This window comes from Acipenser ruthenus, chromosome 12, assembly GCF_902713425.1.
Source record: "Acipenser ruthenus chromosome 12, fAciRut3.2 maternal haplotype, whole genome shotgun sequence".
Classification (NCBI taxonomy): domain Eukaryota; kingdom Metazoa; phylum Chordata; class Actinopteri; order Acipenseriformes; family Acipenseridae; genus Acipenser; species Acipenser ruthenus.
Window position 1 is genome coordinate 41,597,399 of NC_081200.1, and position 27,569 is coordinate 41,624,967.

At 41.9% G+C, this 27,569-nt stretch overlaps 2 protein-coding genes and 1 long non-coding RNA gene across 7 annotated transcripts; 1 reads left to right on the top strand and 2 right to left on the bottom strand.

Annotated features, from left to right (window-relative positions):
- On the bottom strand, window positions 1-8,714 carry LOC117416854 (transmembrane protein 125-like). Of its 5 annotated transcripts, none has more exons than XM_059035198.1 (3): window positions 8,354-8,712; window positions 3,585-4,980; window positions 1-2,594 (listed from the first exon to the last, which is right to left on the bottom strand). In XM_059035198.1, exon 3 carries the CDS (start codon window positions 2,572-2,574, stop codon window positions 1,909-1,911), a length of 666 nt encoding a protein of 221 aa, XP_058891181.1. In that variant the 5' UTR covers window positions 2,575-2,594; window positions 3,585-4,980; window positions 8,354-8,712; the 3' UTR covers window positions 1-1,908. The 5 variants fall into 5 exon arrangements, with proteins under 5 accessions (XP_058891181.1, XP_058891182.1, XP_033884173.1 ...); XM_059035199.1 differs by lacking the exon at window positions 8,354-8,712 and adding an exon at window positions 8,008-8,234; XM_034028282.3 differs by lacking the exon at window positions 8,354-8,712 and adding an exon at window positions 5,597-6,548 and having other exon boundaries at window positions 4,567-4,980.
- Window positions 8,496-22,703, top strand: LOC131740120 (uncharacterized). Its single transcript, XR_009330770.1, has 3 exons — window positions 8,496-8,582; window positions 19,979-20,132; window positions 22,618-22,703. It is a non-coding gene; the product is annotated as an uncharacterized LOC131740120 (long non-coding RNA).
- LOC117416960 (cilia- and flagella-associated protein 57-like) lies at window positions 10,201-27,530 on the bottom strand. The gene is made up of 23 exons (XM_059035190.1): window positions 27,025-27,530; window positions 25,854-26,048; window positions 24,743-25,056; window positions 24,068-24,327; window positions 23,608-23,773; window positions 22,899-23,051; window positions 22,606-22,745; window positions 21,650-21,815; window positions 20,978-21,091; window positions 20,406-20,618; window positions 19,922-20,095; window positions 19,547-19,708; window positions 18,836-18,991; window positions 18,472-18,565; window positions 17,948-18,138; window positions 17,264-17,437; window positions 16,984-17,142; window positions 16,094-16,237; window positions 15,669-15,785; window positions 14,992-15,126; window positions 14,474-14,617; window positions 14,115-14,250; window positions 10,201-11,272 (listed from the first exon to the last, which is right to left on the bottom strand). Exons 2-23 carry the CDS (start codon window positions 26,008-26,010, stop codon window positions 11,091-11,093), a joined length of 3,651 nt encoding a protein of 1,216 aa, XP_058891173.1. The 5' UTR covers window positions 26,011-26,048; window positions 27,025-27,530; the 3' UTR covers window positions 10,201-11,090.
- Between the last annotated feature and the right edge of the window lie 39 nt (window positions 27,531-27,569).

Consider the following 27,569-nt stretch of genomic DNA (forward strand, 5'->3'; position numbering starts at 1 on the left):
TACGGCAAAGCTCAAATCTTTACTTGCACCATATCAAAAACACTTGAACACTAGAAATATCACATTTGTAATGTACAAGGGGGCATCACATTTTCATCACTTTGCAAAACAGAGATTCTGACCTGCTAAAATGCCAGGGATACATACAATTGAATCATGCCCTGTTCATTTTATTAGCAGCATTGCAACAATGCAAAAACAAATCCCATCCCATGTATCGAAATCTGCATTACCATTTTTTGCATTACAATATGAAAGATTCACGTTGGGAAATCATGTACGTAGCGATTACCTTGTGTTCATTAATCAGTGCTGAACAGCAGCGCAATCAATTCAACTAAACCGCAGAGGACCACCACTCTTCAGAGCATTACAATTGGGGTTTAATATATTTGTGTCTATATAAATAAGAAAGGGCGTGTGACATCTCATTCATTTAAATGTATCTGTATTCAGCTTCCGCTAGGAATGGGAATCAGGAAATGGTGATCAACACTCCTAGATTTCCTGTATCATGAACATGGGGCAGCCCCACTTTAAAGGAGGTCTGTGTGGTAAGCATACAGCCAACACTCTTGGATCTTTTACCAGGACACAATTAATCAAGATCTGTGAACTCTGGCTTTCTGCCTCAAGGATATAAACCGTACAGCATTACTTCCCGGTTCTGTGGAAACATTGGTCTCTACAGTATATTCACTAGGCTGTGACTCACTTGCTTTCATGAATTAACTAGTGTTACATTAAACAGTCAAATACATGAGAACAACTCAAGATTAAATCCTTTATATAGCTACCTGCAAGAAAACCTCTGGGTGTGAGAATTTACATTTCTGCTCAGTGTAATCACTGATATAGAAACAATAGCCACTTGTGTGTGAAAATGTTAGACCTCTTTCTGCTTTAATTAGGCATCTTGAACAACTTCTAAAAAGTCTCCTGCATTTCACCATGTGTGGCTACGTGTTCCTGTTCTCTTACTATTTTAAATGAATTGCATGTGTGGCCTAATAAAGACATCAATTAAATTAGACAATCACTAATTTGACAATTTTCAGTTGTAATGGTTTGGTTTCACATGCACAACAAATCCAAACTACAGAAGCAATAGGGGTGTTTGTTCTCATGCATCTGCACACTGCTGTATGAATGAAACTGTCGCGCCCGGTTTGCATCACAGTTAAGAATTGAAGAGAGAAGTGTCCTCGCTGGCTGACAAACTCAAATTCCAATATATTATTTATTAAAAGTGTCTCAAGAAATTACAAAAACTCTACTTCTAATTATTGCACTTTTCATAAACATCATTGACAAAATGCATGCCTCTGTAATCAGTACAAAAAACATGATGTGCAAGACTCAGGAAAGATTGCAGATTGTTGCTTGGTTTTGAACTATGTCAAATATTTCATCACAACAGTGTGTTTGAGAGAGAGAGAGAGAGAGAGAGAGAGAGAGAGAGAGAGAGAGAGAGAGAGAGAGATTGAGATTGCTGTGTTATTAATATAGACAGACGGACACGTACACAAGTACGGTGTGTTGCACAGTATTCTTGTCTTACAAGTACTTTTCCAAAATTGTTTATCTAATAATATGATTCAATCTCAATTCATACATAAATAGTATTGTAAAGTGAACAAATAATTTCACATCTTCAGGATAACAGAGACCTCTTCGTAGATATCTCTGTGGCAGTTGATGTTTATATCAAGTACACAAGTCCCTTTGCAGTTACGACTTCAGCACACTCCAGACCTTCTCAAGATGGCCATCGGCAAAGCCACATATCTCACTGAGCAGAAACGCGGCAGGAACACGGAACTCAGACAATGTCATCATCACTGCTAGGAATAACGGAGTCACCAAATCCTTTACTAGGACCTCTGCTGCATCAGACTTTCAGAAGAGTTAAATCAAGTTGGCCATGCTGGAGGTGGTCTCCCTCGCGTTCTCTGCCATCCTTCCAGAGACGGTGAAAATTCCAAGGCCGGCGTTCAAGAATCTCTGCCCTCCGGCCGCGCGGTTCCGAAGCCTGGTGACGACAACGTAGACAAACAGAGAGAACACGGTCACCGCCCCAGCGGCTGCCAGCACAGCCCCAGAAATGAACATCTCGTTGAGGATGGAGCCTGGCTTGGGCAGCCCGCTGGAGTCGGACAGGATGAGCAGGACCGCCCCGCAGAGCAGCAGGACCAGCCCGGTGGCCAGGATGACGAGGTGGTCGGAGACGCCGCCGCTCCGGAGCATCTCGATGCGCTGCCGGCTGCGCACGCAGTTCATGTCCTGGATGGCGGAGCTCAGCAGCTGCTTGAGGAGCACAGCCAGGGCCAGGAGGCACAGCGCCATGCCCACGCCCAGCCGCCACTCGCTGGACAGGCTGCTGCTGGTGGAGAGCAGCCCCACCCCGCCCAGCCCGCAGCCCAAGATCAGGAGCACCGAGGCGCAGTAGCACAGGATGGACCTCTTGGGGTCCTGGAACCACCACAGCTCCACCTGTTCCTCCAGGATGTTCCTCTGGATCCGCTGCGGGTCCGCCGGGGTCCGCGGTGGAGAGAGATCAGCCAGTTCAGACATCTTACAACGACGACACAGTCCTGGGAAAAACAAAATGTACCAATTTATAAAAGACGTGGTTCGAACACGCTTGCATACGCTTGCAAGTGTTTCTGCTTTTTTGTTAACCATGCGAGGAGCTCAGCATCTAGAAGGGCTGCTTTCCACTGTTGCAAGGACCTTTTCAATCTTGTCAGGTATGTAGCAGACCATATGAACTCCCTTCAGCAACCCATAAATCTGCCTCCAGTACTAATCAAACAGCCATACAGAGCAACCCTGCTGAGAAGGCTTGTGATTTAAAAGAGCAAAGTCTGTTATTAGAAGCATAAATTGCTGCGTCCATGAAAAATAATAGTAATACAGCGATCCTTCAGTTTAATAGCAAAGCCTACAAGGTTGTTATTGGGGAAGAGGATGCAGGAACCAAATAGGCTGGTAACACTTTATGGCTACAAAATCCATAATGAATTGTAACTGAATACCACAGGAACAACACCTGAAGATCTGATGCACATCCCCTGAGTTGTTCACATGTGTAAGGCATGCATTCCAGCATGAATGAACACTTCTCACAATCCCCTGAATGCATGCCTTATACATGAGATCAGCTCAGAGGAAGTGAACATCACCCGTTACAAAGGAACATGGGTAACACTTTAAAAGAAGTGTCTATAATTCCAATGTAACTAACACATGATTTCCTACTGATTTCAAATGAAATTCCTATTGAATTCAAAAGTCACAAGCACGAGTTTCCCTTAATACACATGAAATAATCATGAACAGACACTTACTTTAAAGGGTTACTAGAACATGGAATAAATACAGATAATATTAACTCCACATGAATGAACAGGGCTGAATTCAAAATGAATTACTCCAGAACTCAGAGGAAGCGCATGAGATATTCAGGTGTTATTCCTGCGGCATTCAGTCGCAATTCATTACAAATTTGCAGCCAATATTTTAGTGTTACCAATAGACCTTTTGGGGACTAAGTAGCATCCCCAAACAAGGGGCTTCGGTACCTGCAAAGTTGCTTGCTGGAAGGACACGTGTGAGCTAGTGGACAGCTGTGTTGACTCGGGATCAACTGGAACAAAATGTCTGCTGATCTAAGGGCCTTGAAAGGTGAGACGTCAACAATCAAACAACAATCTTCAGAATCCCACCTTCACCCGGGGCGAGGGCACCCTGTGATTCTTCAGCACCTCGACAATATTCACAATCTGTCACGGTTTCCTCGACCGCCGCCGAAGAGCAATCCTGTTGTGTTGGATATGTCTTGATCTTGTTTAAATATTCAGATGATTTGGAGATGTGTTTCTACTGCATGTGTGCTCCTAATCAGGAATGTCAGAATTCCCATGCATTTTCAAAATGCATCTGATTTCCCGTCTAATTCTAAGCCATTCCAAGTGTCTCGCTGCCTTGTGTACAGCAGCTCCATGTCTGTATCCCAACTATTCCAAAAATAAAAGGTCTATCAGCATTTCAGATGTCTTTGACTTGAGCCATCAATGTGTCGTTTTCACACTAAACAGCGAAAGAGGCACTCTTGATTGAGAATCATTCAGGCGTGCAGAAGGAAGAGAAAGACTTCATCTGTGTGCCATCGGAAATAAAAATTAAAAAATGAAAACCAGCAGGCCTGATTAATTCAAACACCCACAGAATCCAGTCCATTCAGCAGGTTCATCTAGGAGTGCCTTGCTGTTAGTTTCATATCACCTTGCTAAATAATTCAGAAAGGTCTTTAGATCAAAAGGAGACCAAAAAAATAGGTGGAGATTGCCTTAAGAGGTTCCTGAGTTTCAACACTGTTTCTCTAAATAAATACAGCACTCACCATCCTCTGGACTGTTTATATATATATATATATATATATATATATATATTTATAAAAAAAACAGAACAAAAAGTTACAGCACGTTCCACGTGTTTAGAAATCGTGTTTCTATTTCCCTGCTATATTGAACCATGAATAGGACTTGACTCCAGACTGCTGACCTTCTGAATCCTTGATTGATTATGTTTTCTCTTCCTCCTCTTCTTTTCAGCTCTCTCTCTTGTTTTCTTTTTTCCTTCCTTCACACAGGCAAAGCTTGGATCCCCTGGCAGGCATCCTTGCTTGGCCTGCCTCTGCCAAATGCCATGGGAGATGCCTGTGAGATTCCTTGTAGTATGAGACTGTGGAGAGGCTGTGGAATGAGAGGAGAGGAGAAGGAGGGGAGAGGGGGGTCCTGAGTGAACTTCAATGGGTTTATTCAGCACATGTCCTGCACAGACGGGGCTGGCTCCTGACACAGATTGCTCACTCTCTTCAACGCTCCCTCACCACTCAAAGGAGACAATGGGAGAAATCTCTGCCTCGCCTTGGCAGAATTTAACCCTTCATGAATCTCTTTGGGGCATCCGACTTTCCTGAAAGACAGACGAAGAACGATATTAGAATATATGAAGGCAAGTTACTGCCGGCCAACAGACTGCAGCCTTGTAAGTGAAGGACTGCAGTACAGAAGAGATATCGGTGCAGATGCACTGCGCCCATTTCCTTGGAGAAGTTGAGGCGTGGTCACGTACTGTACATCTGTATCTATAGAAAAGATGCTCTCTATGTCACGGCAGCAGTCTTTTTATTTAGATGTTTTCTGCTTTTGTATTTGATTCCCATATTTGTGCATTCAAACTCCTATTGTCTTTGCAGTAGCCTTCTTTAATTAAAAACTGCCCAAAATAAAAGTAAACCGATAAAAGTGCACCTCTTTGGTTTTCTTTCAGTTCCTCAGGTAAAATGTACTGTGTGTGAAAGTTCTCCGGGGAAAAAGACCACTTTACGCAATTGTATTTACTTTTGTGATTTCCCTTTCCTGATTAAACAACAATGCTGCAAACAACTACACAGCAAACACACGACCTACAATGTTTTAAAAGTTACTTTACAATTGTTTAAATGCACTGCGAGGAAAGCTGAAAACGAAGTTTAACGGCAGTGCTTATTTATTTCTGTATTATGATTTATTTAAAAAGCCTTGTTTACCCAGCATGTCTCCTGGGGAGATGTGTCCTCTCATTTCCAGCGTGGCTGTTCCCCGTTGTTCTCCACATTCATATGTGACAGAGAAACTGCAAGGTTACATGATATGCAACTCCCATCCCTTTCCTGCTTCACACAATTCAATCCTCTGATTAGTCCTCAGCTCTCACTGGCAGACCAAACAACCTCCTGCTGAATCTGTGTCTAGTGGCCGTGACTCACACGTACGCTGTGAGTGAAGTTAGAGCAGGAAATGTTTCATTTAGATATGTTTATCTATATCCATAGACTGTATACCTTTGTAATACAGTTCCTGCTTCAGCTGGGGAAGGAGGTGCTTTCACAGCTTCTGGTGCATTGCTTTACGTGCTGCAGGTGTTCCAGGGTCGTGCAGTTGTCTGTTTCTGGTGCACCAGCCCCTCACACCCCCCCACAGAGTAAACCTGTCACGAGGACCACCCTGGAGTCTGGTGGATGAAAGCGGTCACCTATAAACAGCTGGTCTGGTGCAACAGGTTTGCATGAAAGCAAATGGCAGAATCTGTTCACAAGTCAACTGGCCTTTAAGGACAGCTGGTTTTCAACTGCAGTTGGTCTTTCAAAGCCAGGTTTGCTTGTTCTGTACCGACCAAAAAGAAACCATTTGTTGTTATTTTAATCTACCGGTATCACTTTCACATAACAGTGTCCCTTACCAGTAGACAGTAAGACGGTCCTTCATGTCTAAAACATATTTTTTAATATGGTGTGCATCACTGTCTAATAGCTGCTGTTACGCTGCTCTCTTGCGCTTTAAAGGTACTGATCAGGAGAAGGCAGTGCTGTAGACTGGGAGAGGCAGAACCCGCTATTTGTTTTACTGCTCAGTCACAATCCCGCAGTCTGTGAGGTGCTGCAATGTGGTGTTGCTTACAGGAACTGATACTGTAGCATGACTCATTCCAGGATCCGCTTCGCTTTTCTTTGCTTTTTTTTTTTTTTTAGTGAAGAAACTATTTAATGTGGCTTTTAGCAGTGGCAATCTCTGCTGTGATGTGATCATTCTTTTTTTTTTTTAATACACAATTGATAAAAGTTCCTTTCTAGCATAAGTTTTCTAAAAACAGTCAGTGTGCTACAGTATATAATTCATCAGCAAATAAGATCTCTCGATCTATCTATCTATCTATCTATCTATCTATCTATCTATCTATATATATATATATATATATATATATATATATATATATATATATATATATATATAATATAATAATTTGGTCCATTCATAAATAGCGTCTATCCAAACAATGTCTAAAACAGCAGTCCCTATAAAAGCAGTATAAGCAGTTCAGAAATACCCTATACTTGCATGTTAAGCAACCCTATTTGCTAAATAATCTCTTGCCTTTGACCTTATAGTTTCTGGTTTCCTTCGGGAAAGGGGAGTGAAACTCTATATAATGTCAATTGAAGACAAATACATATTGTGCTGGTTCTCTAATGTTTACCTTCTTTATATTTTTGTACAAGAAAAAACAAAATCAATCAAAGTACAGGCAGGAATTGGTTGCATTTGGTAAGGAATTGCTGATAATGAGGTCTGAGACGAAGGGTCTATAACTTCAGCGTGTTGGACAGCAACATTGACTGGAGGCTGGGTGAGGTGAGGTGAGACGAGGTGCTCTCTCTTTCAATTTCACTAGAACAAGACCTCAAACTCAGCGGGTGAGAGGAACTAAAGTCGTAATGCTGAGTCCTCAAACTCCATTCCCAGCCATAAAACAAAGAACACTTTGTCTTGCAATTCACCAGGCTTGTTTTTTAAGCAGTGGCAAGAATATGATTCGCCGCGTCAGATAAGAATCTTCTCTAAAATCACCCTAGTCCTTTTTCACGAGCAAATTTAACTAGCCGCAAGATCAGATCCAAGGAAACGTTAATTAAAGACTTCAATCACATTCTAAGAAGCATTGAGAGATCACAGTAAATACTGAGACTGCATTGTTTTGAAGATAACCACAGTTAGACCGATAAAAAAAACCTATTATTCTGTGGGGGTGGGGGGGGGGGGTGGGGAGATTTACACTGGAAATGTTATAAAAGATGTATCGTTTAAAAAAAATCTTATTATATTTTTAAACACTGACGAATCTGAGCTGGTAACATAAGGATAAGTATTGTATTTATTATTATTATTATTATTATTATTATTATTATTATTATTATTATTATTATTATTATTATTATTATCATGATCATGGGGGTTACCCTGTCCACTGACGAGTTGAGCTGCTGTACCATCTACAAAATGCACCTCTTTTCCTGTCATTGTGTGTACTTCTGATCAATGACTAACTAGAAAAAAAAGTATCACTGGATATTGGGTTTCAACGCAGCGAAACAAGCAGCATTCAAAGTCTATTTAAACTTACTTTAGCAGCTTTGTGCCCGAAGATTGTCATTCTAATACTTACAACCACAGCGAGTATTCAGCAAGTATTTAAAAGCGGCAATGCGACAGCAACTCCATCCATGACCTTGTTTTGTAAATGAAACCTGCACAGGAAGAAACTAGGTGCGTTCACGACACGCAGACTTTCGTCAGTCTGCGCAGAATCTGCACAGAATCGGAGTAAGTAGCCAATGAATTTTCAGAATCTTTGCAGAATCTGCACAGAATCTTAGTAAGTAGCCAATGAATTTTCAGAATATTTGCAGAATCTGCGCAGACTTAGCAAAGTCTGCCTCTCGTGAACGCACTCATAATCAACACCTTACCTCCGACATTCAACCAGGTGTGTGTCCTGTTACGGGCTCACTCGCCCCTCCTCAGCTGTGTTTTCTCGGGGGATCGTCTCTTCTCTGCTTCACACGGTTTGTTGTGTAGTACGGTGGCCCTATGATTGTGTGATTTTGCGTCGGTTTCCAGATCTCTTAAGAGTTTTAGAAGCGGATGGAAACGATAAAGTGAAGATCGAGTGCTCCGGCGAGGCGCGCTGTCGTGCAGGTGAGCTGGAGTGAGTTTGTGTCTGCATTCCTCTCGATCGCGGGGGGCGGTGACTCTGCTCGTGTATACATGCATAGTTTAGTGCAAAGCGATCTGTTTCATTCAGAGGCGCACGATTTTTAAAGTGGAGGTGTGAAAGCCATTGAACAAAACTGTAACCCCTGTATATGATGGAAGCCCTGCAGAGCCAGGAGGTGCTGCCGCACCGCCAGCACCCCTAGTTCCAGTGTCCCTGGATTCATTTGCTTTGAGTGACCTTTCACCACGAATCAGACTAGACCTGTTAGAAGTCTGTTTTTGTACCGGCTGAAGGAGGAAACAGATGTTGTTCCATGTGTCATTGAAATTCTGCATACACTGTATAAGCTATTTATGTAGCTGTTCCTGTGTTTTTATGCAGTATTCACTTTTAATATGTTGTGGTTGCATGGCTTACTCGTTTGACAAACTAATAATAAACTGCAAAAACACGAAACAAAGTCTTTCTCAGACTGTATTTTGATTTCATTTCACTGGAAACTTTGTGTATTTTTCATAAACAGAAAATGTAAGAGCAGTCATTACAAACTGATTTTCACATTTAAATTCAATATAGTGTAACGGCCCAGGGTCTGCTGTAACCGCGTTCGGGAAGGTTCTGTGACCCAGAGTCAAAGGTTCAATTGCAGCAGGTGTTCAGCGACCTCAGAGACTAAAGAGAGTTGGTGCTGAGACGAAAGAGAGAGCTGAAGAGCAGAGAAAGATTGGAGAGAAACAGCCAAGGAGAGCCAGAGAGAAGCTGGAGTGAAGAGACGCGAGGAAGACTCCACAGACTGCACATGGTTGGCTGTTACACACGCTTTCGAACCAGTGTGCTCTGGACTTTCGAACCAGTGTGCTCTGGACTTTCGAACCAGTGCGCTCTGGGCTTTCGAACCAGTGCGCTCTGGGCTTTCGAACCAGTGTGCTCTGGACTTTCGAACCAGTGCGCTCTGGGCTTTCGAACCAGTGCGCTCTGGGCTTTCGAACCAGTGTGCTCTGGGCTTTCGAACCAGTGTGCTCTCGACTTTCGAAACAGTGTGCTCTGGACTTTCTTTTCTTTTCTTTGATTATTTTGTCATAGTCTGAGGAGCACGATGCTGCTCAGCTGTTGTTGTACCACTAGCTTTACCTGTCCTGGCTTAATAAACCGCTGCATTGAAGAACCTGAAATATCCGTGTGAGCCTGCCTTCATTTCCATGCAACGCTACAGAATTATACAACTCCTGCAGCTCAGATTGCACACAGTACAACTGAACTGCCTCAGATTACTGACTTCAAATAGTCGAGCCAGTGTAATTGCATGTTATGAACGGTAATGATTTATCTTGGGAAATTCACAATTCGTTTTTCAGTGGGTTCGATACCACTTGGTTCAATGCAAAGTGATTGTAGCTAATGAGCATTTTACTCACTGAAAACCTTTTTAAATCATCTGTAAACACAATCTCTATACCGACACCGTCATTACAAACAACCCAGGGTCCAGCCAACGTTACTTCCATTTCGCAAACTTCATTAACACCCAGAGCACAGGCAGCAACCCCCTCCCCCCCTTCATTCAGCTTCAGCTTCTCCATGCCAATTTCCTGTTAAATGTTTTACACCCTATCAATATTCTTAGTTTAAAGATCAATAAGCCGTGTGTGAATAGAACTATGTTTCCTCATGCTTGTAAACAAGTCAATAACCCATGCCCTGGTATTCGCATGATTATAACAGTGAACCCTGCTGAAATCAACAGCCCTGCTGGCCTGTGGCCACTCAACTTTAATATTTTAGTTTGCATTTCGCCCTGGGTAAGGGCGTCTGCTAAGAAATAGGTAATAATTTCCTGCTGTTTACCGGCATACAGTACATGGTGTGGCGAGTGTGCACTACTGGCCCCCTCTAGTGGTGAAACTAAAGCATCGCAGAAGGAGAGAATCATCCCTGCTAATTAAACTTAATTCGCAAATGTCATTGTCATACTTACAGCAGATTTAAAATCTAATGAAAAACATACTAGGGCCTCTATTAAATCAAAATGATTGGTTTTAATTCAGGTCTCGGTTGCTTATTGATGTAACTTCAACATGTTCTTGTTTGATCTGTTTGTTGTTGATTCCAGTTGCTTGTAAGTTTTGACCAAATGACTACAAAACTGCATTCAGTAATTTGTCCATCTGCCTGGAAGCTCGTGATTTGGTCAAATGCCTGGTTTAACAGAATGACTGTAACATACACACTCTTCAGATCTAGAGTATTATCACGATTACCTTAACATGGGCAAAAAAACTAAACAAATCTCTTGTAAATCATAAAAAAGACAACAACAATAAATCTAAAGAATATATTTTTCAGCAGTGCTTGTGAGTACAGGGTGTGTGTTTATCTGTATGTTGTGGTGTTGAGCTCAGCAGCTCAGGCTGTGAGTGCAGGGAGTTTAGCAGTGCTTGTGAGTACAGGGTGTGTGTTTATCTGTATGATGTGGTGTTGAGCTCAGCAGCTCAGGCTGTGAGTGCAGGGAGTTTGCCTCCAGACAGGGGCCGCCTGGTGTAGCTCTGCTCCTGGGCGTGGGTCTGATCTCTGAGACGCTGGATCTCCAGCCGCTGCAGCTCAATAATCCTCTCCGCCTCCTCCTCGAAGTTCAGCCTGGTCACTGTGCGGCTGCGATCATCAGTAGAGCGCACTGCACACAGAAAGGAAACGATTATCTATTCAGAGATACCAAGATACAGAGCGAGCAAGCAGCCTGAGTGAGGAAAAATGAGCAATACAATCCCCACCCCGAGCCTTGCTTTAAATCATTTGTTGCTTCCACAATTTGTGTCTGTGCTGTATATATATATATATATATATATATATACACACACAGTCAGCACTCAGATATACGACACTCGGATACACTTCAGTCGCATTTTACCGTCCTTGTATTAAGAAACAAATTAATTCTCTCTCTCTCTCTCTCTCTCCTCTCTCTCTCTCTCTCTCTCTCTCTCTCTCTCTCCAGACGTCCTCAAATTTGTTGGTACCCCTCCACAAAAAACGAAGAATGCACAATTTTCTCTGAAATAACTTGAACCTGACAAAAGTAATTGGCATCCACCATTGTTTATTCCATATTTAATAGAAATCAGACTTTGCTTTTGATTTTTTATTCAACATAATATTGTAAATAATAAAACAAATGAAAATGGCATGGACAAAAATGATGGGACCGCTAACCTAATATTTTGTTGCACAATCTTTAGAGGCAATCACTGCAATCAAATGTTTTCTGTAGCTCTCAATGAGACTTCTGCACCTGTTAACAGGTAGTTCGGCCCACTCTTCCTGAGCAAACTGCTCCAGCTGTCTCAGGTTTGATGGGTGCCTTCTCCAGACTGCAAGTTTCAGCTCTTTCCATAGATGTTAGATAGGATTCAGATCAGGACTCATAGAAGGCCACTTCAGAATAGTCCAATGTTTTGTTCTTATCCATTCTTGGGTGCTTTTAGCTGTGTGTTTTGGGTCATTATCCTGTTGGAGGACCCATGACCTGCGACTGAGACAGAGCTTTCTGACACTGGGCAGTACGTTTCGCTCCAGAATGCCTTGATAGTCTTGAGATTTCATTGTGCCCTGCACAGATTCAAGGCACCCTGTGCCAGGCGCAGCAAAGCAGCCCCAAAACATAACCAAGCCTCCTCCATGTTTCACTGTAGGTATGGTGTTCTTTTCTTTGAAAGCTTCATTTTTTCGTCTGTGAACATAGAGCTGATGTGACTTGCCAAAAAGCTCCAGTTTTGACTCATCTGTCCACAGGACATTCTCCCAGAAGGATTGTGGCTTGTCAATATGCATTTTAGCAAATTCCAGTCTGGCTTTTTTATGTTTTTCTGTCAAGTGGAGTCCTCCTGGGTCTTCTTCCATGGAGCCCACTTTCACTCAAAAAGCGACAGATGGTGCGATCAGAAACTGACGTACCTTCACCTTGGAGTTCAGCTTGTATCTCTTTGGCAGTTATCCTTGGTTCTTTTTCTACCATTCGCACTATCCTTCTGTTCAATCTGGGGTCGATTTTCCTCTTGCGGCTGCATCCAGGGAGGTTGGCTATAGTTCCATGGACCTTAAACTTCTTAATAATATTTGCAACTGTTGTCACAGGAACATCAAGCTGCTTGGAGATGGTCTTGTAGCCTTTACCTTTACCATGCTTGTCTATTATTTTCTTTCTGATCTCCTCAGACAACTCTCTCCTTTGCTTTCTCTGGTCCATGTTCAGTGTGGTGCACACAATGATACCAAACAGCACAGTGACTACTTTTCTCCATTTAAATAGGCTGAATGACTGATTACAAGAGACATGTGTGATACTAATTAAAGAAACTAATTAGTTTGAAATATCACTATAATCCAATTATTTATTATCTTTTCTAAGGGGTACCAACAAATGTGTCCAGGCCATTTTAGAATATCTTTGTAGAATAAGCAATAATGCATCTCTTTTCGCAGCTTCTTTGCTTTATTCTATGACATACCAAAGGCATGCAAGTATACATGATAAAATAGCTTTTAATTTCATCACTTTTCAGGAGGAATGAAGCATTATTTCAATGAGCTGTAAGGGTACCAACAAATTTGAGCACATCTGTATATGTAACAAATTAATGCACTTAACCTTCACATACAATTTCTGACTCCGTCACCAGTTTTCTGATACAATGTTACAATTTATTTGATTATCCGTCACAGCCCGTGTTTTTTTTTCCTTGCATGCCAAATCACTCTGTTTTTATTGTGCAGTTACACAGCGCTTCAGTTTCACTTGATGAAAATGCAGCAAAAACAAAGCGAACGAGACCAGCTTGGGTAATGTAAAACAGTTCATCATTAAACAGTTTTAGATACTCTGATGTATTTTTTTTAATGTGATCTTTAGTTGCTTTTGTGCATTTTCATTTGCAAGTGAACTGTGACATTAGGGCCTTATCGAGCACAATATTCTGCAATTTTGAATACTGGCTTTGGATACTGTTTTAATTCTGGAAAGTGTGCTGTTTTTTTGGGGTTTTTTTTATATACTTTTGCTAAATTGCATTACCTTTTACGGTTTAAGCAGTTCTGTGCATGGGTAACATTTTGATTTCACTTTGCTGTTGGGTCGTTAATGAGGAATTTTACATACTGCTCTAATACGTACCGGAAGAAGAGACCTTTGAGGTCTTGAAAGCTTGTGATTTGTTTATCATAGTTAATCTAATAAGCAGCATCAAATCTATTAGATCTAGTAACAGTCTTCCAGCGAGGACTGGCCAGGTGTAGTTATCCTTCGTTTCTGAGGTCTGGCATGGTCTGAATCTGAATCTCTGAGTTTCTGAGGTCTGGCATGGTCTGAATTTTCAGTGCCGTAGCTTCAGTGTGAAACATGCCATCGCACTATATACCAGCTGCATTATAAAGCATACATACTGCAGCACTCCGCTGCACACTGCTCATAATACAGGAGAGCCGCTCATAATCGTGAGACATGATTACAGCGCAATGCGTACCTCTGGCTTCTGTGGAGCCCTGCTTCCCTTTCTTTCTGTTGAGTCGGTTTTCTGCCTTGAGATCGTGAAGGTGTGTTCGAGTCACCTTCAGCTCCCGCCTCAGCTCATTGATTTCTCTAATTAGTGTGACGTTTTCCTGGTTAACAGAAAATAACAAATCAATCGTTCATAGGGGATTACCACACAGAATTGTTTGTTTGATTTGTGGGAAAGATTTGCGTTCTTAAATCCATAAACAACCACAAACATCCGTATCATCTGCAAACATGCCTGACAGGAAGCCTACGAGATGTTCAGGGTAGTGTAACTTGGGCATTCACTTTTGGAATGCAAGGACATGTTTGGAACTCTGTTGTCACCTGCATGATTCTGATGTTGTCAGCCCTGTGAATCTCTGTGTCCTTGGTCAGTTTTTTCTGCAACGAGGCGACGGTTCTCTCCAGGTGCTCTCTCTGGCGTGCAAACTCTTTCTGGATATCTGCATCGACTCCCACAATCTCCACCTGAAACACCAAGACAGCAGCGTCAGCTCCTCACAAAACCCGGACAGGTTAGAGTGTAGCATGGGGAGCCTATTCGTCATTTGTATCTTTTTTAACTTTTTTAACTCCCAACAGCTTCTGTCAATCCCACAATTTCAGGAGCTATGTAATAAGAGATGCCATATGAATGTCACTAGCAAATTGCATTTTATATTCAAGTTTAGCGTGATGTGAATAGGAAAGTGTGATGCATTTATTGTGGGTCCTTTAATTACAGGTAATGCTTTATATAATTATGGCACTTTAGTAATACAGAATTGCACTTCCTCCAGCACCCTACGGTATTTCCCTTGTTTTCTGCAGTGGCGTTTAAGAGCAAAACGAGGTGCTCTCACCACATCTGACTGCTGGACGTATCTTTCGTAGAGATCTCGGATGCAGTCCTTCAGTTTCTTGGGCTCCTGAATGAACCCCACACAGGTGTGCAGATCTGTCTTGAACCTCTTCACTAGCGCCTCCCCGTTTCGCACCTGTTGAGACAGATCAACTGAGAAAATGATTAACGGTACATGCATACTCCTCGACGGATTACATTTACACTGATTATCCATTGAACGGGTATGCTTGCTAACAGAGAAGCCCTGTACTGAAAGAAGGATCCTTTGAACTCGTCCCCAATACTCAGTAATGGAGTGAAAATAGGTTGACCCCCTTTTGACCCCCTTAGATGTTCATGTTTTGAACAGTGGCCCTGTCTCTAAGATGTAAGGAGGAAAGGAACACACATAACTTATACAGTAAAAGTAACACTGAAGATGTAGCTCCAGGTTTAGTTTAGGACCGTTCATTTTGTTTAACTCTCATTGCAATGCTTCCTGGTACCTGTAGTCCTGCATCTCGTAATGAAAAGAAGAGCCAGGTAAAAGGGGCCTGAATGCATTGGTGAAGCCCTCACCCTGGACATCTCCTTGTGCATCTCCGTGTCTGTGCTTACCCTGGACATCTCCTTGTGCATCTCCGTGTCTGTGCTTACCCTGGACATCTCCTTGTGCATCTCCGTGTCTGTGCTTACCCTGGACATCTCCTTGTGCATCTCCGTGTCTGTGGCTTTCAGCTTCTGCTTCAGTTCGGTGACATTCAGCTCCAGCTGTGTGTTTAGTTTGAGGAAACGCTCTAATTCCGCCTCCATCTGTCAAAACAGAACATCTTATAGTATTATGATTATTATTAGTAGTAGTAGTAGTAGTAGTAAGGACGAGGATCATTATTATTATGAATATTAGTAGTAGTTTTCGGTATTATTTATTTATTTATTTATTTGTTTATTTATTTATTTGATTGATTCAATTACAATAAGATTATGCTATTATTTATCCCGCTCCCCATGCAATATAAGGTTGCTGCTTGCTTTAGGCTGCATATTACACAGTATATACCACGCAGAAAGAGTCTGATGTCACGTGTTAACTGCAACACTACACAGTGACACGTCTTTACCTCCTGAATCTGTTCTTTCATTTCTTTAATGTCATTCTCCCTGGGTTCAATCTGCTTCTTCAGTTCTTTGATTTTATAATCCAGCACAAACTTAAACTTCTCCAGCTCTTGGTTTTTCTTCTTCAGGTCATATATGCGTTTCTCCTGCAATCAGAAACAATGGAGGCGTTCATTCCACACCATTGTATAATAACCATTCACACACCTGCAAGGGAAGAATATGGCTGGGATACATATTAATGAAAGGAGATAAATCATACATTAATTAAATTCAGCTACAACACATTAGCATTTAGTATTGGGCAGGTATTTTCCTTTTCCAGTACTATTAACACATATTTTTTATTTTGAGCATGAGAAACTTTCCTAAAGTGTAAAGAAAAACATCCTGTTCATTTCCTGCCAATGTTTAACTAAGGAAACACCTTTGGGATGAAGCATCCTATTCCCATTGATTTCCCCTGGAGTTGGTCTTTTCATTTTCACCAGCTGTGTGATATTTAAGCTATAATCACATTACCAACTGAGACTAAACTAATATCCTACATTTAAATAAAGTTCCACTTCAGTAACTCGCGTTGCCATGGGGAATTTAAAATTGTTGCAGCAGTGTTCTTTGCCAGGCTTTCGCTATGATTTTACTACACTTAATCGCTTGCCAAGCTTTTACTCTGATCTACTTTTCAAAGATGCATGATCAGCACGCACTGAAACACACACATTACTGCTGTTCACTTCATTCACAATTCGTTTTTCAACACGATGATTGTGCATTATTTAGGTAGTGTGAATAGGGCAAGTGAATTCTCTTCTTGTGATGGTGATTCTGTGTGAGTGAGTTGCTATAAAGCAATCATCAGCATTGTTCAGGTTCTTGCCATGGCCCCCACCTTGTCCTGGATCGTCTCGTCTCTCTCCTGGATCTCTTTCTTCAGCCCCACGATGTCTTTCTCCAGGGACTTGATGACTGACTGCAGTTTATTATGCTCTCCCTTCATCCTCTCGATTTCTGACATCCGTTCATCAATCTCCCTCTGCAGGCTGCTGAACTGAGGAGACCAGAAGAACAAAAACAAAGGAAAAAGCATACACACGTAAGCCACATTACATGTTTACAAACAATCTTAAATAGTTTTCTGTGTTTTTCTATTTATGCTTTACAGGCTTTACCTTTTTCCTCATGAGGCCCGTCTCCCCCTTCAGTCGGAGGCTGGTCTCTTTCTCGTCTCTCAGCTGCCGCTCATATTTAATCCTGATGTCCTGGATCTCGCGGTCCCCGTCCTCCTCCATCTGCTTCTTGGACTCATCAAACTCTCGAACCTGCTGCCGAGACTCATCCTGACACTGTGAGACAGAAAACGGGTTTCATCTTCGCATATTCCTTTTTAGACCAGGCACTGATTTATACATAGGTGTGGAATAACAGTTTTATCCATTCCTGGTTTTACAGTGAGTTTAATGAGACACACTTGAGCATGTTACCTAGACACACCGAGGCTAACCAAACTCCTATTACAACTTGGAATGGATGAAACTGCTATGCAATAGGGGTCTTATTTCCATGCCTGTAAGTTAGTATGCACAGCTGACCCTATATCTTAAAGTATACTGTCTTCTTGTGAGGACAGCGTTATTTAAAAAGTTCTGTCACCCAAAACACGAGAAGATCTGTAGTCGTAATGCATGCCCACAGCCACAACCTTATTCTATGGGTGTCTCTAAATTGACCTGTGAACTCCCTGCACAGTAACCCAGTGTTGAGTGTTCATTGAGACCTGCTTTACTGGTGGGTCTTGGCCGACCACACACACTAGTTGAATCTGGTTGAAGCTCGCTGTTGTCTAAGACCCCTACCTGGTCTAGCAGGACCAGTTTATCCTGCAGCTTGGCCTCGTAATACTCGGTCAGCTCCTCCAGCGCCAGGGTCCTGCTCTCCTCCATCTCGTGGAGCTGCTTCTCATACTCCTCCTGCATTCGCTGGGACTTCATCTGCAGCTCCTGGTACTTCTCATACTCCAGCATCAGCTTCTGGTTGTTGGCAGATTCTGCAAGAGAGCAATGTTAGGACAAAGATTAGAATCTACAGGCCAAAAAGGAAGGAATAAAAAAAAAAAAAAAACACTTCCTGTGCAGTTTAGCACGGTAATTTGGCACAGTCATTTTGCAGTTTCTATGCTTTACCGTACCTCTATGAACTCTACAATGCTTGCCTATGCTTTGCCACACTTTGCTGTGCTTTAAATATGACAAACTTATATAAGGGATTCACATAGCAATCAGCCTTTCTGATCTGATGCTTTGCCTATCGTGACTGCTTAATCTAGATGAATCGTTCCAGCTCCACTGCACCACTGGTCTTAACTGCTCTAGATGCGTACCCAGGTCCTGCTGCTCCTTGGAGTGTCTCTCCACTACGTCGGCTATCTCCTTTTCATGATTCAGCTCCTGTTTGTCCTTCTCCGTTTTGAGAACCTTTACAAAGAAGAAAACAGGACACTTTACAGTACAGAACAGTAACTGACTTATGAGCTAGGTTTAAATATTAGTACTTGGTATAAGCCACCAGAATGTCTCAGCACATGCTACGCCTTTTAAAAAATAAAAAGCAAATGAGAGGTTAACTATTTTAAATGATACATTTCCCATGTCCGTGTGCTTGACGATTGAGTATGTTTTAGAGTCTTTTTGTTTACAGTCCCTGGTTCACAGCTTTTTTAAAACACAGCCCGTCTGACTACTTACCTGGTTCTTGGTTTTCAGTGACTCCATTTCCTGGATGAATTTCTCCGTCAGCTCTTTGATTTTCTCGTTGTAGTTCATGTCCTTTAGCCTGAGCTGGTACTCATTCTCCATTTTCAGCTCTTCAACCCTGGTCTTCAGTTCTGTCATGACCTGGTTCTGCAGAGGATGCAGACAAAGGAAACTTTAACACAGGGGCAGCACCAAGCAGTCGACTAGTCAACTAGAAAAGTGAGAGTTGACCTCAGAAACTGGGAGTCCACTAATCACACACTTCCGCTTCAAAGCAGCAGCAGCCACACAGTAATGTTTGTGAGTGTGTTTAAAGTGTATACTAATAGTGAAGTTGATACTTTAATTGTATTCAGCTGTCAGAATTAAACAAAGTAACTGTCAAGTGTGCGGTTCCAGGTGGACGGACGCACACATAATAATGACATTTTTAGAACATTACTAAATAGCTTTAAAACTTAAAAGCTGTTTGCAAAACAGTATGTACACAAATTGAGCACCACACATTATCAAATACATAATGTATTAATATTTATTTTAAAGTAGTCAACTATTTGACTCTACTATTTGTCAAAGAAGTCGTTCTGCCGCTACGTTAAAACACAGATATTTAGAGAGTGACAGATAGACAAGCAGAGCGGAGGACCAGAGGACAGACCGGCAGGCAGACAGACAGACAGACAGTATAATCAACCCTGGCACCTTTTCCTCGAGGTCTGACTTGGTGATGAGAATCTCCTCCGCATAGACAACTTCCTTCTCTCGTTTCAGGCCCCGCCCTTCCTTATCAATTATCCTCCAGATATACAGGCATCCATGCTCGCACACAGTGAGCAGGAACTGGTCATCGTGTGTGATGGCCATCTGAAGAGGGAATAATAATAATAATAATAATAATAATAATAATAATAATAATAATAATAACAAGCTGTTTTCACCCACTGTCTGACTGCATGGAACAGCTGTTGTCTTTATTGCCGGTTTTCTTACTGATGTATGTGCATCCCCACAGGGGAGGAAACTTTCCACTAATTATATTTTTTTACATTATACACAACGGTTTGGTTGGAAAAGCACCTTCGTAATAGGAGAAGCATGGCCCTGATACTCATTCCACTCTTTCTGTATTGGCAGCGGGTATTTCATAGCTCGGATGGTTCCCATGGCTGTGCCAGTGAAAATCATTCTCCCCGAGTGAGACATCACTATAGTGGTGTACGGAACATCATCAGAGTGAACTTCACGCAGGATCTGAAACCGCAAGGAAGGAAGAAGAGGTTTAATTTGTGTGAGTCATCAAACACCTTTTTGTTTTAATTAACGGCACTAAGAAAGGAGAAGGACCTCCCCCCCCCCACATTTTCTATTGACTTTGTTTATCAGTAAAAGTTAAAAGTCACAATATTGTGTACCGCAGGCCGTTTCGCACTCTAAGAAACTATGTGCATTAGGGAAATGCATGGCCCAGAGTTAAGTCATGGCAAACAACTACAGAACATCATAGAGTAAACAATCAAAGGATAACTCAGAAAGATAACATGGCTCAAGATGAGCAGTAGACCTGGGAGTCAGTAATCTCTTTCAGGGTACAGTCAGAGCCAACGGCAAAGAAAGTTTTGGCATCTGGCGAGATGGTGATGCCGGTGTAGCTGCATGATTTCAGCACGCTCTCCGATTCCCTCTTGCTGGTGATGGTGTTCCATTCGTAGACGGCCCCGTCCATCCCACAGGACACCAGCCTGCTGTCATCAGGACTCCACACAATGGAACGCACCTGCGGACAGAGTACACCCTTCAGGCAAGCAAACAAACCCTTTGGAATCTCGGGATTCCACCAAATATTCACAAATCTTTATAGAGATGCTTTTTGAAAGTCTAGTCATGTCTTTAATGTCACACAAGTGAATCAGTTGGTTACTAGAGACTGTAGACAAGGATCTCCTGACTTGTTCATATAACTACGGTACTATTTCACGCTGCCTCTTGCTCTCTGAATGACCTCCTATTGAAATAGTAACCTTTACTTAAGTTTAAGGTAGATAGACAGTTATGTCAGACACTATGTAGCACACAATCACTGATTTTAAGTTAAAGGGTGGCACTAGCTGCCCAGATCTCGCGGAGGGCTCTTACCTTCCCATTGTGGCCCTTCAGGTTGAGGATGTTTTCAAACGTCGTTGAAGAGTAGATATGGATGATATTTCCGTTCACTGCCGCAAAGAGATGCCCCCCGTTGCTGAAAGCACACTGAGGACGAAAGCACAAACAGCTGAGGCTCCAAGATTGTTCTTCAAACACCAATTACTCCAACAAAGAAGACACTGAACAATAAATATGTTTTTAAAGGAGAAATTGTTATGAATAATACACAGCTTGGTTGTCCCTACCCAACTCAATTGAATACATGGAAAACAGTTTATAGCAACAACAACAACATAATAATAATTAAGTTAACATATATTTAATCCCTCTGCTTGTATAAGTTTAGAATGCCTTTTATGAGAGAGTATTTCATTGCTTCTTCCGCATCACTCCATTGTCCTGAATCTGAATCTGAATCTACTGGCAGAAGAGGTGTTCAATGTAACGTTACAAACTCTTTTTCTCAACTTTGACTAATCTGCTCGCTCTTCCAAGCATTCTTCACATCTAGGCCTAAATGTTAGCACTTTTATGGCAAATACAATACAATTCTACGGCTTTTTAAACACAAATGCTCCCGCTTTTACTTTACATTACTTCGATGTCCACATGTCTCCTCACACGCACAGACACACACACACAGAGACACTCACACACACTCACCTCCCGGCAGCCCCTCACTGTGAACTCTCTGAATGTCCTGATGTCATCAATCAGCAGGTTCATGAGTCGCAGCTTGTCGGTGAACCCCACGAGTATGAAGAGACCAGATGGGTGGAGGGTGATGCTGTAAGCCTCCTCCTGGAACTCCTTATACAGCTCCAGAGAGCTGGACAAAACAAAACAACACAGAGACATGTCCAGCAGTGTGCATGTGTATTAGAACACCCCATTGCTTCTGTATTTTTGATTGGTTGTGCATATGAAATCAAACCACTGGAACAGAAGATCTTGGAAAATTGTCAAAATAGGCAAATTAGTGATTGTCTAATTTAATTGATGACTTTATTAGGCCACAAATGCAATTAATTTAAAATAGTAAGAGAACAGGAACACACAGCCACACATGGTAAAATGCAGGAGACTTTTTAGAAGTTGTTTAAAATGCCTAACTAAAGCACAAAGTGGTCTAATGTTTTCACACACGAGTGCCTGTTGTTTCTATATCACTGATTACTGAGCGGAAATTGAAAATCTCACACCCAGAGGTTTTCATGCAGGTAGGTATATAAAGGATATAAATGACAAATCTTGAGGTGCTGTAATAAATCTGCACACTGCTGTATTTCTTTATTTGATCATCAAATTTAGCCAGATACATATTTAGATTTTCAACGGGGGTGGGGGGGGTTAGGGTGATGCATTAACAATGAAGGTCTTTTGGTCTTCGCCACTGAGATATGTTTGTCTCGCTTCATTTGGGATTGTGGGTGTGTAATATATATATATATATATATATATATATATATATATATATATATATATGTAGATCGAGGTGTCTCTGTGCCTGTACATCTGCCTGTCTGCATGCCACACTTAACAGTCGTGACGGAAGATGTATGTCACTGACATACTTGCTAGTAAATTGAGTCTGCACATTACTGCACGCTCCTCCTCACCTGGTCTCATAGTTCCAGATGCGTACGGATCGGTCCAGCGAGCAGGTGGCGATCAGCGGTTTGCGGATACAGATGTCCAGGCCAGTGATAATGCCGTAGTGAAAGGAGTAGGACAGGAACTCAAACTTCGCCTGCTCCCCCTTGAACAGTGAACAGCAACACACCACAAACATTAACGCTGCCGAGCCATCACTCTTCATTCAGAGATTCACAGTCCGAAATTGCAGGATTGTGTCTCTCCAGGAGCAGGGTTGGGCCCCTCCTGGCACAGTGTATACAATGTCAACACCTACCCTGCTCATCTCCACGGAGGAGAGGGTGATGCTGTACAGCTGCCCACGGTCTGTACTGCCAACCAGGGTCTCCTCGGAGGGGCTGATACAAAGAGCTGCAAACTGCTGCTGCTCCGCGTGGCTCGGCTCGTGACTGTGCAAGTCCTGGGGAATCTGGGAGAGACGAACAGCCACACTCACTACAGAAGCATCACAGCCACACAAGCTGATACAGGTTATGTAGATTGTTTAATTAGACTGATGCCAAACAATTATATTCCTGTCTGGGAACAACTGCGCACCATACCATATGTACTGAAATGTGTAAAATGTCCAATGTAAAATCAATGCAGTAACCTATTTATATAGGTAATCTGCTGATAATACTCACACATATACAACCTCTTAATGGTTCACATGTGGTATATACCACTGGCAATTGTTCCAAAACAAAAACATATGTTTGTCCTGTTCGTAATTCTGAGATTTGTTTATTTTACAATTATAATTATATGTTACTTGTTATAACACATCTGGTATTGTTAACAATTCATATATATGTATATAGATTTATTCATCATTAAAAATGTTCCCATTGCAGGTGTGAAAAACCAACAATTCTGCATGCATGTAGTGAACCACGTCCACTCCTTCACTCAAAGAAAATCCGGTAAACTGATGCATTACAAAGAAATCTCTCAAATACACCTCCCCCAAACCCCTTTCGTACCCTGATCTCCCTGGCTTTCCTATAGACATCCTTTTCCTCTGTCTTCTCGAACAGACACACTGCACCTGGCCCAGCGGAGCATGCAAACCCTTTGGAATAGGCGACGATAGCGGAGACCCGGGCATGAGAAATGCTCCGGGCATGCTGCTCTGTGCTGGAGCACAACCTAAACAACATGAAAGCAATCCTGTTAAAAGTTCTACGTAGGGAAGCAAAATGCTCAATGCCTTGTCTCAAAAGTCAAGTGTTGATCCAGGCTTAAAAGGAAAACTTTAGAAAACATTCCTAAGTAGCTGTCTGACTTTTGTGGTGCTGCATTGTTCATTTAAAAACAACATTTTCTTATTATAACATCACTAACATCACATTGCCAGCTGTGGGATATACAGGCCTACCCTGTCTGACACCTGCTATGCACCAAACAGTCACTAACGTTAATTACTAACACATGCTTCTTTACCGCTCTGCTTCTTGGCTGGCAGGCTTTGGCTCTACACTCATCTCCCAGCGCAGGTCTCCCGACTCAAACACCAAGAGTTTAGCAGTCTCTGTGCCAGCGATAACCCGCTCCTCTGAAACCCAGGCATGGCACAAGATGTTTTGGCCTTCCAACTTCTGGAAGCTGGACTGTTTAAGGCTTCCCTCAGCGTAGCGGAACAGTTTAAACACCCCGTTACCAGTGACGCAGATCTGAGTGTTGTCCTGAGGGTTGAAGCTAACCTGCATGTGAATAAACAAAGAAAGCAACGATTGTGCAGCCCTCAGCATTAGCAACACATCTGAGAATGTTTAAAAAAAATATGGGAAACATCATTCATCTTATAAAGTGTCAATTAAGGACATTTGTCTCTGCTAATAGCATTGATAAGAACATATATTTAAAACAAAACATATCTATGTGACAAATAATTTGATATATTTGTTTTCACCAAATGTGGTAATGTCATATTTTATGCTGTATGTTTTTCCTTGTAAATTCCATTAACTGACATGATGATTATTGTGTGACACTTGAAACGAATAAAAATATTCTGTGAAAAAAAGAGAGATCATTTTAAACTGGCTCCTTATTGATCTCTGTAATTTACGGATATCTAAATAAAAAATGTGACTAACACAGTGTTTGTTTTCCGACCTGGCTGATGGGGTTGCTCTGGCTGCTGGTCTTCATGGTTGCCATCACCTTCTGCTTCTCCCACACCCAGTAGAAGAGGGTCCAGTCTGGCGCTCCAGCCTGGGCAATCAGGTACTTGGAATCAGGGGAGAAGGCCATGCAGAGGAACTCCTGTACCGGGAGCTCTCCCCCAGTCAGCACCTTCCTCTTCTTGCTCTGCTCCTGCTGCAGGTTGTACACGGTGATGCTGCCCTTCTCCCCCCTCTCAGACACCGCCAGGTAACGCCGGTTAGGGCTGATGGCCAGGGCGAGCATCCCGTGACTTTTCTCTGACCCTGCAAAACAAACAAAAAAAAATACACATTAGTGAAATTGCATAATATCTTCCTAGAAATCCCTATATATACGAGCCGTCACCACTTTCAGTAGGCACATTTTATTGGTGTGTTAAGTAAGTGACCAGCTGAGAGCAGCTCAGTGAAAGAACCCATTAACAGCCTGTCAGTCCCGCTCCCCCTGAGCAGATTCCATCACTGATCTGAGTGAGCGGAGAAAATCTCACTCTCTTTTTTTTTTTCTCTGTGTGTTTGTATTAATCAGTTACCATGCATGATCTATCTATCTGTCTATCTATCTATCGCTGAAGTGTATCTATCTATATATCTATTGCTGATGTTTATCTATCTATCTATATAGCTATCTATCAATATAGCTATCTATCAATATATCTATCACTGATGTGTATCTATCTATAAATGTATCTATCTATAAATGTGCCCAGGATATTTAAAATATTTGCATAAAATGGTGTGCCGTTTCAAACCAGCAAGTGGTTACGAATATAGGAGGCTGTGTGGTCCAGTGGTTAAAGAAACGGGCTTGTAACCAGGAAGTCCCCGGTTCCAATCCCACCTCAGCCACTGAGTCATTGTGTGACCCTGAGCAAGTCACTTAACCTCCTTGTGCTCTGCCTTTCAGGTGAGATGTTGTTGTAAGTGACTCCGCAGCTGATGCATAGCTCACACACCCTAGTCTCATATCTTGTAAAGCGCTTTGTGATGGTTGTCCACTCTGAAAGGTGCTATATAAAAATAAAGATTATTATAAATTGCTATTTGAAGAATTACTCTACCTTGGATAAACTTCTGCCATTTCTGGTCAATGTTGTACCGTAAGCAGTTGTTCCCAGACGGGAATATAATAGTTTGTTCATCAAAGTAGAAAACATTATTCGTAACTCCTGCTCGGATGCCAAAGATGTGATGGGACTGAGCAACAATCGCAGACATTCTTAATGAACGCTGTCCTGTGGGGACCTGTGATCAGCCTGTGAACAAAGAGAGCGGAAATAATGGGATGAGCAATCTACAAAATTACAATCTACAAAAGTTTGTAAAGCTGAGGGAACACAAAGCCACTTTTTCAGGAACACTGGCTTGAAACCTGCTGCCAGGAGACATAGTTTGAGACAACCTGGCTGTGTCAAATTCCAAGTCTCCCCTGGTGTGCCGTGCAGTGGCCTGTTCCAAACCACAAAGTGGCTTTGTGTTCCCTCAGTTTAAATGAAATGAAACGGGCAGCTTTAGAATGCAGTGGCATTCATCACCCTGGGCATGACCAAGTGCTGGAGAGCCTATTCAGCATGCTGTGGTCCAGTGGTTAAAGAAAAGGGCTTGTGACCAGGAGGTCCCCGGTTCAAATCCCACCTCAGCCACTGACTCATTGTGTGACCCTGAGCAAGTCACTTAACCTCCTTGTGCTGTGTCTTTCGGGTGAGACAGTCTCTGTAAGTCGCCTTGGATAAAGGCGTCTGCTAAATAAACTAATAATAATAATAATAATAATGTCATCCTGGTATTGACCAGGGTAATGTCTATACTCTTGGTGGGGGGTGGATGGTACATGTCGTACTTTTTTAAAATATATGTTACAGTAGATGCACACGTATAAATAGAAATAAAGCTAAATACATTACATTGTAAATGGCAACAGTATTGTAAAATATACCAAATATAAATAGGCGACAATAACATTAGAAAATATGTTTTCTGACGTTCAATAAAATTTCAGCATAGACTACTAGTAGCAGAATGCACTTTCTTCAGATACAATTTTATTTTAGGGTTGAAGTGGTTAACTGTGTTACCAAAAATCTTAATTTGGCAACAAATCCTAGCAATACGGTACAACATTTTTGACAGCTCAGGATGTTTTCTCTAAACCCCACAGCATGCCTACACAACGTAGCGGCTATACCAAAATAAAGTTTCCAGTGCGTAGCGAAATATGTCTCTTTTACTCACCGACTTCCACGCTCCTTACTGTTTATAATCTTTTGCTCTGTGTTGCCTGCCCGTTAAACAAAACTCAATACTTTTCGCTCACTTCTTTACTTTTGTGTGTTGTCATCCAACAGGTTACCAAGGGAACCACGTCTTTCAAGCCACGCAGGTTTATTCGTGGTACCATGGCAACTCACGACGGAAGACGTATGTTCCCGGAGCGGTTATTGGGAGTTGTAGTCCATTTTTGTTTCATGTGAATGTTTCTATTTTTATATCGAGTTAAAACCGGCTAAATGTCATTTCGTGTTCGTATGCACACATTATAATCCACCCAGAATATCTGGAACAACTCAGATTTCTCAGAAAACGTGTCTGTAAAGCAGTAGTACATAACCACAATTTACATGTTTTAGATTATTTTTACGCGTGGCAAACTGTATCATTTTGTTTTAAAAATAAATACATAAAAAAATAACAATAATTAAAAAAATGCTACTCGCTGAAACCAATTTTACAAGTCTCTGAATGCTTTCTTGTGGGAACGATTAATCTAGGGTAACTAG

Bases quoted from the DNA above. Each gene is read 5' to 3' on its own strand.
- LOC117416854 (XM_059035201.1), bottom strand. From the start codon at position 2,574: ATGTCTGAACTGGCTGATCTCTCTCCACCGCGGACCCCGGCGGACCCG.
- LOC117416960 (XM_059035190.1), bottom strand. From the start codon at position 26,010: ATGTCTGCGATTGTTGCTCAGTCCCATCACATCTTTGGCATCCGAGCA. The intron at 18,992-19,546 runs GTGCCAGGGTTG...CATCCTCTGCAG, and splicing joins AGTCAGACCTCGAGGAAAAG to AACCAGGTCATGACAGAACT. The intron at 14,251-14,473 runs GTGACAACAGAG...TCTGTTAACCAG, and splicing joins ACAACATCAGAATCATGCAG to GAAAACGTCACACTAATTAG.